The sequence below is a fragment of the Salvelinus namaycush genome, chromosome 21, assembly GCF_016432855.1.
Source record: "Salvelinus namaycush isolate Seneca chromosome 21, SaNama_1.0, whole genome shotgun sequence".
Classification (NCBI taxonomy): Eukaryota; Metazoa; Chordata; class Actinopteri; order Salmoniformes; family Salmonidae; genus Salvelinus; species Salvelinus namaycush.
The window spans coordinates 40,672,759-40,688,600 of NC_052327.1; the positions used below are offsets into that span (position 1 = coordinate 40,672,759).

General features: G+C 43.4%; 1 protein-coding gene across 1 annotated transcript in view; it reads left to right on the forward strand.

Moving 5' to 3' along the window:
* The first annotated feature begins 1,185 nt into the window (after positions 1-1,185).
* The window catches only part of LOC120065906 (juxtaposed with another zinc finger protein 1-like), a 16,021-nt gene continuing 1,364 nt past the window's right edge, over positions 1,186-15,842 (forward strand). Inside the window, exons 1-3 of the mRNA XM_039016950.1 lie at positions 1,186-1,201; positions 1,344-1,416; positions 9,591-9,787. Of these exons, the coding sequence (XP_038872878.1) occupies positions 1,186-1,201; positions 1,344-1,416; positions 9,591-9,787 (286 nt within the window). The remainder of the gene's footprint in view (positions 1,202-1,343; positions 1,417-9,590; positions 9,788-15,842) is intronic.

A 15,842-nucleotide genomic window follows, 5' to 3' on the forward strand; every position in this document is an offset into this window, starting at 1 on the left:
GAATGTCAGAGCAGAAACTACCATGAAGTCCAAGGACCTGTCCGTAGATCTGAGATAGAAGTGTGATGAGGCATATATCTGGGTGAAGGGGATAAAATAATTTCTAGAGTGTTGAATGTTTCTAAGAGCACAGTGTTCTCCATCATTGAGAAATGTAAAAAATATGGAACTACCCTGACTCTGCCTACAGCTGGCTGTCAGACCAAACTGAACAACCGGGCAGAAGGAGGTGACCAAGAACCCAGTGGCCAGACGGAAGCAACTCCTGAGAAAAAGGCACATGACCGCACACCTGGAATTTGCAAAAAATGCATTTGAAAGACTTGGAGCATAAGGCAAAATATTCTGTGGTCTGATGAGACATAAATTGAACTATTTGTCCTGAATGCGAAGCACTATTTCTGGAGAACCAGGCACAGCTCATCACCTGTCTAACACCATCCCTACCGTGTTGTATGGTGGTGGCAGTATCATTCTATGGGGATGCTTTTCATCAGCAGGGACTGTGAGACTGGTAAGCATAGATGGATCAATGAATGGAGTGTAATACAGGCAAGTCCTTGATGAGAATCTCCAGAGTGCAAACGACCTTAGACGGGATTTACATTCCAACAGGACAATGACCCAAAGCATATGCTGGAATGGCTTCAGAATAAGAAAGTGAAAGTCATTGAGTGGCACAGCCAAAGCCCAGACTTGATTCCCGTTGAAAATCTGTGGAAAGACTGTTCACCGCCTCTCCCCATCTAACTTAACAGAGTTTGAGAAAATCTGCAGGGAAGAATGGGAGAAAATCCTAAAATCCAGATGTGCAAAGCTGATACAGACATACCCAAGACGACTCAAAGCTGATACAGACATACCCAAGACGACTCAAAGCTGATACAGACATACCCAAGACGACTCAAAGCTGATACAGACATACCCAAGACGACTCAAAGCTGATACAGACATACCCAAGACGACTCAAAGCTGATACAGACATACCCAAGACGACTCAAAGCTGTAATCACCGCCAAAGGTGCTTCTACAAAGTATTGACTCAGGGGTGTGAATACTTATGTAAATGAGATATTTCTGTATTTCAATTTCAATAAAGTTTTCTTTGTCATTATTGGGTATTGTGTGTAGATGGGTGAGAAACACAATTTAATCAATTTTGAATTCCGTCTGTAACACAACAAAATGCCTAAGTCAGGGTGTGAGTACTTTCTGAAGGCACTAAATATCCATATGATCTATCTAGATTTATTCTACGGTAACTAAATACCCTACTCTCTCCTTCTTTCTCTCTCTCTTGGTTTCTCTCTCTCTCTTTCTCTCTCTTGGTCTCTCTGTCTCAGACACAGATCCTCGTGTTCTGGAGAAACAGGAGCAACAACAGCCCACCTACCTGGCCCTGAGCTACATCAACAGGTAACCTACACACAGGGCAGTGTTGCTCCACCGATGGAGTAGTTTCGACAAAGACTAGCATACGTGGACAGAAGTGGCCAGTCATTTGAAATTTGATGTGATCAACATTCCTGGCTTCAGTTCTACCACATCCTTGGTTTTCTTCAGGCTTTTGGTTTGAAAAACATGATTCTGTCTAGTAGCAAATCTGATACGACTTCTTCTTCTGAGGCCTGTATCAGACTTGTGTTTGACCATTGTTTAGCAGTTGTGATATTCTAATTGCCCCTAGTGTGTTATGGTGCTTTTTGTGTTTTTGTGACCGTGCTGGTGTGACCGTGCTGGTGTGACCGTGCTGGTGTGACTGTGAGTGTGTCTTGTTTGTGTTTGGATGACTGATCCGTTCCCAGATAAACAGTGTTGTCATTAGAAGCACCGAAAACCACAGAAGAAGCGAAACGTGCTCTCTACACAGTTACAGCCTAGCCAAACACAGAAATGAGAATGAGATGTGTGTTAATCCCAAAGCTTCATGTCCAATCTCACACCTCTTAAATCATACTGTGTGTGAGTTAGGGATTTGACGAATGTACAAATGTTCTTAACTTTTAAACTGCCAATGAGGTGAATTCACAATCCTGCATAAATTCTGCATATGACCGCTATGGGGCAATGCAGTTCAATCTACCACAGTGATGGCTACCTACTGGTCGTCATTAGTTGCCATAGCCACAAAGACATAAAGCCCACCTATTTCTGAAATTATCTTCTAAAAATGTGATTTTAAACCTAACTCCTAACCACACTGCTAACCTTATGCTTAGCTAACCTTATGCTTAAATTTAGACCAAAAATATACACTATATATGCAAAAGTATGTGGACACTCCTTCAAATTAGTTGATTCGGCTATTTCAGCCACACCCGTTGCTGACGTGTATACAATTGAACACACAGCCATGCAATCTCCATAGACAAACATTGGCAGTAGAATGGCTGTACTGAAGAGCTCAGTGACTTTCTACATGGCTCCGTCATAGGACGCCACCTTTCTAACAAGTCATTTCATCAAATGTCTGCCCTGCTAGAGCTGCCCCAGTCAACTATGCTGTTATTGTGAAGTGGAAACATCTAGGAGCAACAACGGCTCAGCTGCGACGTGGTAGATGTTTTTAAATGTATGTAAATTGTAAAGTCTTTTGTCTGTAATATCTTTTTCGTTATACAGTACCAGTCAGAAGTTTGGACACACCTACTCATTTAAGGGTTTTTCTTTATCTTTACAATTTTCTACATATTAGAATAATAGTGAAGACATCAAAACTATGAAATAACACAAATGGAATAATTTATTAACCAAAAAAATGTTAAACAAATAAAAAATATATTTTATATTCAAAGTTCTTCAAAGTAGTCACCCTTTGCCTTGATGACAGCTTTGCACACTTGGCATTCTCTCAAACAGCGTCACGGGGAATGATTTCCAAAAGTCTTGAAGGGGTTCCCACATATGCTGAGCACTTGTTGGCTGATTTTCCTTCACTCTGCGGTCTAACTCATCCCAAACCATCTCAATTGGGTTGAGGTCAGGTGATTGTGGAGGCCAGGTCATCTGATGCAGCACTCCATCACTCTCCTTCTTGGTCAAACAGCCCTTACACAGCCTGGAGGTGTGTAGGGTCATTGTCCTGTTGAAAAAAAATGATAGTCCCACTAAGCGCAAACTAGATGGGATGGTGTATCCCTGCAGAATGCTGTGGTAGCCATGCTGGTTAAGTGTTCCTTGAATTCTAAATATATCACAGACAGTGTCACCCAGCAAAGCACCATCACACCACCTCCTCCATGCTTCACAGTGGGAAACACACATGCGGAGATCTGTTCACCTACTCTGCGTCTCACAAAGACAGCAGTTGGAACCAAAAATCGCAAATTTGGACTCAGACCAAAGGACAGATTTCCACTAGTCTGTCCAGTGCTCGTGCTTCTTGGCCCAAGCAAGTCTCTTCTTCTTATTGGTGTCCTTTTAGTAGTAGTTTCTTAGCAGCAGTTCAACCATGACGGCCTGATTCACGCAGTCTCCTCTTAACAGTTGATATTGAGATGTGTCTGTTACTTGATCTCTGTGAGTTGCAATCTGAGGTGCAGTAATTGCCAATTTATGAGGCTGGTAACTCTAATGAACTTATCCTCTGCAGCAGAGGTAACTCTGGGTCTTCCTTTCCTGTGGCGGTCCTCATGAGAGCCAGTTTCGTCATAGCGCTTGATGCTTTTTACGACTGCACTTGAAGAAACATTCAAAGTTCTTGACATTTTCTGGATTGACTGACCTTCATGTTTTAAAGTAATGACGGACTGTCGTTTCTCTGCTTATTTTGAGCTGTTCTTGCCATAATATGGACTTGGTCTTTTACCAAATAGGGCTATCTTCTGTATACCACCCCCTACCATGTCACAACACAACTGATTGGCTCAAATTCATTAAGGCACACCTGTTAATTGAAATGCATTCCAGGTGATTAACTCATGAAGCTAGTTGAGAGAATGCCAAGAGTGTGCAAGGCTGTCATCAAGGCAAAGGGTGGCTACTTTGAAGAATCTCAAATATAAAATATATTTTGTTTAACACGTTTTTGGTTACTACATGATTCCATACATGTTATTTCATAGTTTTGATGTCTTCACTATTATTCTACAATGTAGAAAATAGCAAAAATAAAGAAAAACCCTTGAATGAGTAGGTGTGTCCAAACTTTTGACTGGTACTGTATGCCAGACCCCAGTAAAATTTGCTGTTTTCATTGGCATCGGCTAATCCTAATACATCCTAATAAATCAAATCAAGTCCCAACGAACCATCAAACAGGCAAAGCATCAACACAGGACTATGATTGAATCCTACTACACTGGCTTTGAATCCTACTACATTGGCTCTGACGCTTGTTGGATGTGGTAGGGCTTGCAAACTATTACTGATTACAAAGGGAAACCTAGCTGCGAGCTGTCCAGTGACGCCAGCCTACCAGACGAGCTAAATGCCTTCTATGTTCACTTTGAGGCAAGCAACACTGAACCATGCATGATAGCACCAGCTGTTCCGGATGACTATGTGAGTAAGACCTTTTAAACAGGTCAACATTCACAAGGCCGCAGGACGAGATGGATTATCAGGACGCGTACTCAGAGCATGCGACTGTACTGACATTTTCAACCTCTCACTGACAGAGTCTGTAATACCTACATGTTTCAAGCAGACCACAATAGTCCCTGTGCCCAAGAATGCCAAGGTAACCTGCCCAAATGACTACCGCCCCGTAGCACTCATGTCTGTAGCCATGAAGTGCTTTTGAAAGGCTGGTCATGGCTCACAACACCACCATCCCAGAAACCCTAGACCCAATACAATTCACATACCGCCCCAACAGATCCACAGGTGATGCAATCTCCGTTGCACTCTACATTGCACATTCCCACCTGGACAAAAGGAACACCTACGTGAGAATGCTGTTGACTACAGCTCAGCGTTCAACACCATAGTGCCCTCAAAGCTCATCACTAAGACAAGGACCCTGGGACTGAACACCTCCCTCTGCAACTAGATCGTGGACATCCTGATGGGCCGTCCCCAGGTGGTAAGGGTAGGCAACAACACATCTGACACACTGATACTCAACATCGGGGCCCCTCGGGTGTGTGCTTAGTCCCCGCATGTACTCTCTGTTTACCCACGACTCCGTGGCCACACACGACTCCAACACCATAATATTTTGCTGACGACATAACGGTGGTAGGCCTGATCACCGCCAACGATGAGACAGCCTACAGGGAGGAGGTCAGACACCTGGCAGTGTGGTGCCAGGACAAGAACCTCTATCTCAACGTGAGCAAGACAAACGAGCTGATTGTGGACTACAGGAAAAGGGGGGCCATTGACAAGGCTATAGTGGAGCGGGTCGAGAGCTTCAAGTTCTTTGGTGTCCACATCACTAATAAACTATCATGGTCCAAACCAAACACACCAAGACAGTTGTGAAGAGGGCACGACAACCCCTATTCCCCCTCAAGAGACTGAAAAGATTTGGCATGGGTCCTCAGATCCTCAAAAAGTTCTACAGCTGCACCATTGAGAGTATCCTGACTGGTTGATTCACCGCTTGGTATGGCAACTTCTCGGCACCAGACCGCAAGGCGCTGCAGAGGGTAGTACATCACTGGGACCAAGCTTCCTGCCATCCAGGACCTCTATACCAGGCGGTGTCAGAGGAAGGCCCTAAAAATTGTCAAAGACTCTAGCAACCCTAGTCATAGGCTGTTTCCTCTGCTACCGCACGGCAAGCGGTACGGGAGCGCCAAGTCTGGCTCCTTAAAAGCTTCTACCTCCAAGCCATTAGACTGCTAAACAGTTACTCAAATGGCTACCCGTACTACTTCCCAACGAGCTGTTCCTGTTAATGGGGAGAATCTGAAAGTTGTCTAACTTCAGGTATCTTGGTGTCATTTTGGACTCCAATTTGAAATTTAAGAAACATGTGAAGAAGGTGGTTAACACGGTTATGTTTGGATTATCCAACTTTAGGTTCATCAGACCGTTCCTTCCTCTGGAGGCCGCCAAACTATGTATGCTATGATCTTCTCACATCTGATATGTTGCCTCACATGCTGGTCACAAGCAGGAGCTACTATTCTGAAACCAATTGCATCACTCTTAAAAAATTTTTTTTTTGATTTTTGATAACAAACCAAACAGTTACCACCATTGTCATGTCATTTACAAACATCATTTATTTAGTCTGGATAGCTTTAAGCAGTATGTAGATGCAAGCCTTGTCTTTAAGATGCTGCATGGTCTTGACCAGCCACCCCTATGTCGGCATATCATGCTCAAGGAAAGCACCTCCAGGATAACAAGGGCAGTAACTAGAGGGGACTGCGTTGTCCCTTTTCGACACAGTAAAATCGGCCAATTGGTCTTCTCTGTTAGAGCTACAATATACTGGACTGCAATGCCCATGGACTTGAGAGGCTGCACTGATTATTGTACTTTTACATTTGAATTGGAAACATGGCTAAAATCTATCCAAACATGTACACATGAGTTATCTGTGGTTCCTCATACAGTTGAAGTCGGAAGTTTACATACACCTTAGTCAAATACATTTAAACTCAGTTTTTCACAATTCCTGACATTTAATCCAAGTAAAAATTCCCTGTCTTAGGTCAGTTAGGATCACCACTTTATTTTAAGAATGTGAAATGTCAGAATAATAGTAGAGAGAATGATTTATTTCAGTTTTTATTTCTTTCATCACATTCCCAGTGGGTCAGAAGTTTACATACACTCAATTAGTATTTGGTAGCATTGCCTTTAAATTGTTTAACTTGGATCAAACGTTTCGGGTAGCATTCCACAAGCTTCCCACAATCAGTTGGGTGAATTTTGGCCCATTCCACCTGACAGAGCTGGTGTAACTGAGTCAGGTTTGCAGGCCTCCTTGCTCGCACACGCTTCTTCAGTTCTGCCCACAAATGTTCTATAGGATTGAAGTCAGGGCTTTGTGATGGCCACTCCAATACCTTGACTTTGTTGTCCTTAAGCCATTTTGCCACAACTTTGGAAGTATACTTGGGGTCATTGTCCATTTGGAAGACCCATTTGCAACTAACTTTAACTTCTTGACTGATGTCTTGAGATGTTGCTTCAATATATCCACATAATTTTCCTCCCTCATGATGCCATCTATTTTGTGAAGTGCACCAGTCCCTCCTGCAGCAATGCACCCCCACAACATGATGCTGCTGCCACCCCCGTGCTTCACGGTTGGGATGGTGTTCTTCAGCTTGCAAGCCTCCCCCTTTTTCCTCCTAACATAACGATGATCATTATGACCAAACAGTTCTATTTTTCTTTCATCAGACGAGGACATTTCTCCAAAAAGTACGATCTTTGTCCCCATGTGCAGTTGCAAACCGTAGTCTAGCTTTTTTTATGGCGGTTTTATAGCAGTGGCTTCTTCCTTGCTGAGAGACCTTTCATGTTATGTCGATATAGGACTTGTTTTACTGTGATAGATACTAGATAGATACTTTTGTACCTGTTTCCTCCAGCATCGTCACAAGGTCCTTTGCTGCTGTTCTGGGATTGATTTGCACTTTTCGCACCAAAGTACGTTCATCTCTAGGAGACCGAACGCATCTCCTTCCTGAGCTGAATGACGGCTACGTGGTCCCATGGTGTTTATACTTGCGTACTATTGTTTGTACAGATGAACGTGGTACCTTCAGGCGTTTGGAAATTGCTCCCAAGGATGAACCAGACTTGTGGAGGTCTACAATTTTTTTTCTGAGGTCTTGGCTGATTTCTTTTGATGTCAAGCAAAGAGGCACTGAGTTTGAAGGTAGGCCTTGAAATACATCCACAGGTACAACTTCAATTGACTCAAATGATGTCAATGAGCCTATCAGAAGCTTCTAAAGCCATGACATCATTTTCTGGAATTCTCCAAGCTGTTTAAAGGCACAGTCAGGTTAGTGTATGTAAACTTCTGACCCACTGGAATTGTGATACAGTGAAATAATCGGTCTGTAAACAATTGTTGGAAAAATTACTTGTGTCATGCACAAAGATGTCCTAACCGACTTGCCAAAACTATAGTTTGTTAACAAGACATTTGTGGAGTGGTTGAAAATGAGTTTTAATGACTCCAACCTAAGTGTATGTAAACTTCCAACTTCAACTGTATGTAAGACGACAGTTGATGATAGTGTTGTCGTTAGAATGATGTATTATTGGATATAATGTATTTGTATGTGTATTGTGTCTGTGTAATTGTCCTTAGCTGTCCTGGGACTAAGGCTGCAAATTAGCTTTATGCTAACTCCGCCATATTTACATGGATGTTGCGTTATTGTAATATTGCTGTTGATTAATGTGCATTGTCCCCTATAAATAAATAAATAAATTTGTATTGACCCGCTTTTTTAAGTTGCTGCTACTCGCTGTTTATTATTTATGCATAGTCACCCCTACCTACATGTACATATTACCTCGACTAACCTGTAACCCCGCACATTGACTCGGTACTGGTACCCCGTGTAAATAGCCTCGTTATTGTTATTTTATTGTGTTACATTTTTCTTACTTTAGTTGAATTATTTTCTTAAATATTTTCGTACTTAAAAAAAAAAAAACAGCATGGTTAATTATGGGCTTGTAAGTAAGCATTTCACTGTAAGGTGAATACCTGTTGTATTTGGCGCATGTGACAAATAAAATGTGATTTGATTCCTGTTTCAGCATGAAAATGCCCCCGTGCACAAAGCCAGGTCCATACAGAGATGGTTTGTCGAGATCGGTGTGGAAGAACTTGACTGGCCTGCACAGAGCCCTGACCTCAACCACATCAAACACCTTTGGGATGAATTTGAAGGCCAATAGCGAGCCAGTCCTAATCGCCCAACATCAGTGCTTGACTTCACTAACGCTCTTGTGGCTGAATGCACTTTCCTCCTTCAGGGCTGTCACAGTTTTTCCACATGGCATCTTGTAGTCTGGTTCTAGATATGCCATTAAGGCATTGACGCTGATATCCTCTACCATTGACAATGGCTGCATATCAATCATTTCTGTAGTCAGCGCTGTGATTTTCACTCCGTCCCTTATCGCACTGCTGCCAGCAGCAGGCTGGGTCTCACCGGGCTTTCCTTTCAGCATTGCACCTGTACTGCCTACCACTGTATCTCAATTCCACCTCGCAAAGTTTGCATTTCATCACCTTCTCATTTAATTTCTCAAAGTATTGCCATACAGTACTTCGAAGCTGTCGCTACCCTGTCTCACCATTTGATGTGCGGAGTGGCAAATCATTAGAAAGATGCATAGCCATCTCCTTACAGCATTGTTGCGTTAGGTATTTGGTGAATTTACATTTTTGCCTTTTATGATCATGATCGGAACCTGTTAATGGTAGATTTGCGATTACTGCACTGTGATTTTAATTGGTTAGTTTTTTTTTCTAAACGTTAACAATCCCAAATTTGTTTAAACGTCACAGCCCTAGTGTGGGTGGAGGAGTGGTGAGAGAAAAGAAGGAGCCAGAAGAGAGGGAGATAAATAATACATATTGTTTAAATAGTGTGTGTGTGTGTGTGTGTGTGTGTGTGTGTGTGTGTAACCTGTGTAGCAATGTTTGTGTCCAGGTTTATGACGGACGCGGCACGTCGGGAGCAGGAGACCCTGAAGAAGAAGGCCACACCCAAACTTTCCCTGTCAATCACAGGTGGCGTGTCTCGGAACAGCGTGGCCACACCTCCACGGCACAGCAACGGCAACCTGACTCCCCCCGTGACTCCTCCCATCACACCCTCCTCCTCCTTCCGTAGCAGCACGCCCACAGGTAAGCGAAAGTGGAGATTTTGGATGTGTTGCCTGTTGCCTTTTGCCTCTTGTGGTCCTGTGTGGCTCACTTTGGATAAAAGCATCTGCTAAATGGCATTGCCTCTAGTGTTCTAGACTGAAGGTCAATGGAACCAAGGTTACTCACTTAACCAGAGTTCAATGAACTAGGGACTATGCTAGTCACTCAATGGATATCCTTTCGCCTGGCGGCAGGATGAGCCGAGGTATTAATATCAGAGTAAATCCGTGTGATGCGCGTGCCCCCACCCCCTATAAACACCCAGCATCATGTCCTCTTTTCTTCCCTCGGCTACGCAGGCGAGTGAGTAGTGGATGTAACTGTCGTTGAGTGTGTCGAGTACCGTAATTTCTGGACTATTAAGCGCACCTGAATATAAGCCGCACCCACTGAATAAAATTTAAAAAAGTATTTTGTACATAAATAAGCCGCACATGTCTATAAGCCGCAGGTGCCTACCGGTACATTGGAACAAATGAACTTTACACAGCCTTTAAACGAAACACGGCTTGTAACAAAAATAAATAGGCTTTTAAACGAAACACGGCTTGTAACAAAAATTAATAGGCTTTTAAACGAAACACGGCTTGTAACAAAAATAAATAGGCTTTTAAACGAAACACGGCTTGTAACAAAAATTAATAGGCTTTTAAACGAAACACGGCTTGTAACAAAAATAAATAGGCTTTAACGAAACACGGCTTGTAACAAAAATGTAAAAATAGCAGTAAACAGTAGCCTACCAAGAAAGTCATTGGTCACTATCTTCCTCCTGTGCACTGAAACCACTGAAGTCATCTCCTTCGGTGTCGGAGTTGAATAGCCTCAGAATTGCTTCATCCGATGTTGGATCGTTTTCATTGTCGCTCTCGTCACTTTCATCCAGAGGCAAATTCCCCGCTGAGCTCATGCTGCCCTCCTTCAACACGCAGCAGTCCAGCCTTTCGAAACCCGTTGATGATAGTGGATTTTTTGACAATGCTCCACGCTGTCAGGACCCACTGGCAGACTTGACCATAAGTTGCTCTTCGCATGCGGCCCGTTTTAGTGAAGGATTTCTCCCCACTTGTCATCCAAGCCTCCCACTGAACACGGAGCGCCACCTTAAATGCACGATTTACACTGATGTCGAGTGGCTACAAATACTTTGTTGTGCCCCCAGGAATCACAGCTGGAATTGAGTTTGTCCTCTTGATGGCTTCTTTCACAAAATCTGTTATGTGGGCCCTCATGCTGTCCAACTACGAGCAATGCCTTGTTCTTGTGAAAGAATCCTCCCGGTCGCTTGCCGTAACACTCCGTATGCCATTCATGCATTAGGCCTTCCGTCATCCATCCTTTCTTGTTGAGTTTCACAACAATTCCTCTCGGGAATTTTTCTTTTTGGCATTGTCATGCGTTTGAAAATCAACATCGGTGGAAGCTTTTCTCCGATGCCGTGCAGCTCAGAACACAGGTGAAGTGTGTTTTTTCATGCCCAGTTGTTTTCAGCGTGATGGATGATTCGCCTTTCCTGTTGACAGTCCGAGTGAGAGGCAGGTCAAACGTCAGAGGAACCTCATCCATATTTATGATGTCGTGCGGGCCGATGGAATGCTCCGCTATCTTTGCATCAGTGAATTTGCGGATATTTGAAACTTTTTCCTCGTTGTCGGAGGGAGCTGCTGACACAGACTCGTCCGTACCCTGATGGACAGGCCTTTACGTCTCATAAATCTTAGACACCACGATGGTCCACCTCTAAAATCCTCAAACTTCATTGCGGTGGCGATTGTTTTGGCTTTCAGTCGGATCTGCACAGTTGAAACACCTCGGCCGTCTGCTCTCTGTGTGTTGACCCAGTCTTCAAGCTCATTTTCTAGTTCGGGCCATCTGCTTTTCTTCCCTCTGAAAGCTTTTGTTGTCTTTCTGCACCGAGTCAGTTCCTCACGCTGCTGTTTCCAACGTCTTATCATCGACTCATTAAGGCCAAGCTCCCGTGCAGCAGCTCTATTTCCTTTTCCAACAGCCAGATCGATCGCCTTCAACTTGAAAGCTGCATCATATGCATTTCTCCGTGTCTTTGCCATGATGAGGGTGACAAAATGACTACCGTAATCAAAATGATGGGAAGTTTGAGCGCGCTCGATTTACGTCACATTATGTGACGGTGCTCAGTTTTTTGGCGGCATGAATCTTGTGAAAGCAGGAAAAATCCATAAATTAGCCGCGTCATTGTATAAGCCGCGAGGTTCAACGCGTGGGAAAAAGTAGCGGCTTATAGTCCGGAAATTACGGTATACTACCTTTGGGTGAAGATTACTCCTCCCAGGAGTGCTCTGCAGTGTTTTGTCATCTTTATTTTTTTCTTACAGGGTGACACCTTGCTACGAAGTAGGGTGAACGGGCCAACCTGTTCACGGCGCGAGGCTTCGTTGTCTTGTCCGCCGGTTAGCCTCCCGTGTAATTGCGTTATCTGTTGCTTGTTAGCTTCAGCTGGATGCTAGCCTCTTCTCTCTGGAGTTTGAGTCTGGGTACCGCGCCTACCAGGCTAGGTGAGACTCTCTAGCTAAACACCAGTTCAAGTTCTTACGTAAGAACTGACTGATTTACAGAGGGTTGAACTCAGTGTTTATACAAACTGCAGGTGGGTATATCAAAACCACTTTAGGGTAATTTAACCACTTCGGTGTGCTCTAGGAAGCTTAAACTCAACACAGGTAATCCTCATAGTGGCCTGAGGATTGTCATTGAAGACAGCTTGAGATGGCAATCATAACCCACATAGGCACAGGTTGAATTTAGGGCAGCAGGCAATGTATTCCTATGGGGAGAGATGTCAATGTAAACTGGTAGAAGAAAACACCTGTTTTCACTGTTAAGGGTTAATTCCACACTGTCAAGGTTAGGCTTGCACAGATCGGGAGGACCTTGGGAAGGTTCCTGTGATTGAATTGTGCTTCTAGCCTCAACGGTTCTGCCGCTGTCACCCAAAAGCACCTCACATTTAGGTCAGGCTTCGTTTTGGGCCTTGTGCTAAGACCTTTCTGGATTCAATATCGTTCCCCAAAAACGTCAGAGAACAGCTGCTCTTCACATATGTGGCTCTGTATATGGCCCCCAACCATAATCTGGAAATATATTAAATTCAGACTATACATGGAACATAGCACTACCTAGGTGGAACTTGTAAGTCCTCCAAAAAGAGCCAAAAAAAACCGGATAAAAATCTGTTTTTATAATATGTACCGGTTCATGAGGGTGCCTATCACACACATGACATTTTAGAAAGATGTGACCTTTTTAACCCTTTGAAACAGCCCCTATGACCCCAATTCAAGGCACTTCCGGTTGTCACAGGAAGCTGAAAATAAACACATATCCTCATTGGGGTAGGCTTTTACAGAATCCTGAGTTTCAAGTCTTTACGTTAAGAACTGACTGATTTACAGAGGGTTGAACTCAGTGTTTATACAAACTGCAGGTTGGGTATATCAAAACCACTTTTAGGGTAATTTAACCACTTCCGGTTGCTCTAGGAAGCTTAAACTCAACACGTAATCCTCATAGTGGCCTGATGGATTGTCATTGAAGACAGCTTGAGATGGCATCATAACCAACTAGGCATCAGGTTGAATTTAGGGCAGCAGGCAATGTATTCCTATGGGGAGAGATGTCAATGTAAACTGTTAGAAGAAAACACCCTGTTTTCACTGTTAAGGGTTAATTCCACACTGTCAAGGTTAGGCTTGCACAGATCGGGAGGACCTTGGGAAGGTTCCTGTGATTGAATTGTGCTTCTAGCCTCAACGGTTCTGCCGCTGTCAACCAAAAGCACTCCACATTTAGGTCAGGCTTCGTTTTGGGCCTTGTGCTAAGACCTTTCTGGATGTCAATATCGTTCCCCAAAAAAGTCAGAGACAGCTGCTCTCACATATGTGGCTCTGTATTGGCCCCCAACCATAATCTGGAAATATATTAAATTCAGACTATACATGGATACATAGCACTACCTAGGTGGAACTTGTAAGTCCTCCAAAAAGAGCCAAAAAAACCGGATAAAAATCTGTTTTTATAATATGTACCGTTCATGAGGGTTGCCTAATCACCCACATGACATTTTAGAAAGATGTGACCTTTTTAACCCTTTGAAACAGCCCTATGACCCCAATTCAAGGCACTTCCGGTTGTCACAGGAAGCTGAAAATAAACACATATCCTCATTGGGGTAGGCTTTTACAGAATCCTGAGTTTCAAGTCTTTACGTTAAGAAATGACTGATTTACAGAGGGTTGAACTCAGTGTTTATACAAACTGCAGGTTGGGTATATCAAAACCACTTTTAGGGTAATTAAACACTTCCGGTTGCTCTAGGAAGCTTAAACTCAACACAGGTAATCCTCATAGTGGCCTGATGGATTGTCATTGAAGACAGCTTGAGATGGCAATCATAACCCACATAGGCATCAGGTTGAATTTAGGGCAGCAGGCAATGTATTCCTATGGGGAGAGATGTCAATGTAAACTGTTAGAAGAAAACACCCTGTTTTCACTGTTAAGGGTTATTCCACACTGTCAAGGTAGGCTTGCACAGATCGGGAGGACCTTGGGAAGGTTCCTGTGATTGAATTGTGCTTCTAGCCTCAACGGTTCTGCCGCTGTCACCCAAAAGCACCTCACATTTAGGTCAGGCTTCGTTTTGGGCCTTGTGCTAAGACCTTTCTGGATGTCAATATCGTTCCCCAAAAACGTCAGAGACAGCTGCTCTCCACATATGTGGTCTGTATATGGCCCCCAACCATAATCTGGAAATATATTAAATTCAGACTATACATGGATACATAGCACTACCTAGGTGGAACTTGTAAGTCCTCCAAAAGAGCCAAAAAAAACGGATAAAAATCTGTTTTATAATATGTACCGGTTCATGAGGGTTGTAATCACACACATGACATTTTAGAAAGATGTGACCTTTTAACCCTTTGAAACAGCCCCTATGACCCCAATTCAAGGCACTTCCGGTTGTCACAGGAAGCTGAAAATAAACACATATCCTCATTGGGGTAGGCTTTTACAGAATCCTGAGTTTCAAGTCTTTACGTTAAGAACTGACTGATTTACAGAGGGTTGAACTCAGTGTTTATACAAACTGCAGGTTGGGTATATCAAAACCACTTTTAGGGTAATTAACCACTTCCGGTTGCTCTAGGAAGCTTAAACTCAACACCGGTAATCTCATAGTGGCCTGATGGATTGTCATTGAAGACAGCTTGAGATGGCAATCATAACCCACATAGGCATCAGGTTGAATTTAGGGCAGCAGGCAATGTATTCCTATGGGGAGAGATGTCACATGTAAACTGTTAGAAGAAAACACCCTGTTTTCACTGTTAAGGGTTAATTCCACACTGTCAAGGTTAGGCTTGCACAGATCGGGAGGACCTTGGGAAGGTTCCTGTGATTGAAATGTGCTTCTAGCCTCAACGGTTCTGCCGCTGTCACCAAAAGCACCTCACATTTAGGTCAGGCTTCGTTTTGGGCCTTGTGCTAAGACCTTTCTGGATGTCAATATCGTTCCCCAAAAACGTCAGAGACAGCTGCTCTTCACATATGTGGCTCTGTATATGGCCCCCAACCATAATCTGGAAATATATTAAATTCAGACTATACATGGATACATAGCACTACCTAGGTGGAACTTGTAAGTCCTCCAAAAAGAGCCAAAAAAACCGGATAAAAATCTGTTTTTATAATATGTACCGGTTCAAGAGGTTGCCTAATCACACACATGACAATTTTAGAAAGATGTGACCTTTTTAACCCTTTGAAACAGCCCCTATGACCCCAATTCAAGGCACTTCCGGTTGTCACAGGAAGCTGAAAATAAACACATATCCTCATTGGGGTAGGCTTTTACAGAATCCTGAGTTTCAAGTCTTTACGTTAAGAACTGACTGATTTACAGCATTCGCCACAATAACATCTGCTAACCATGTGTCTTTATATACGGTATGTTATACCATATATGGCATCTTGCCTATGCCGCCGGTCATTA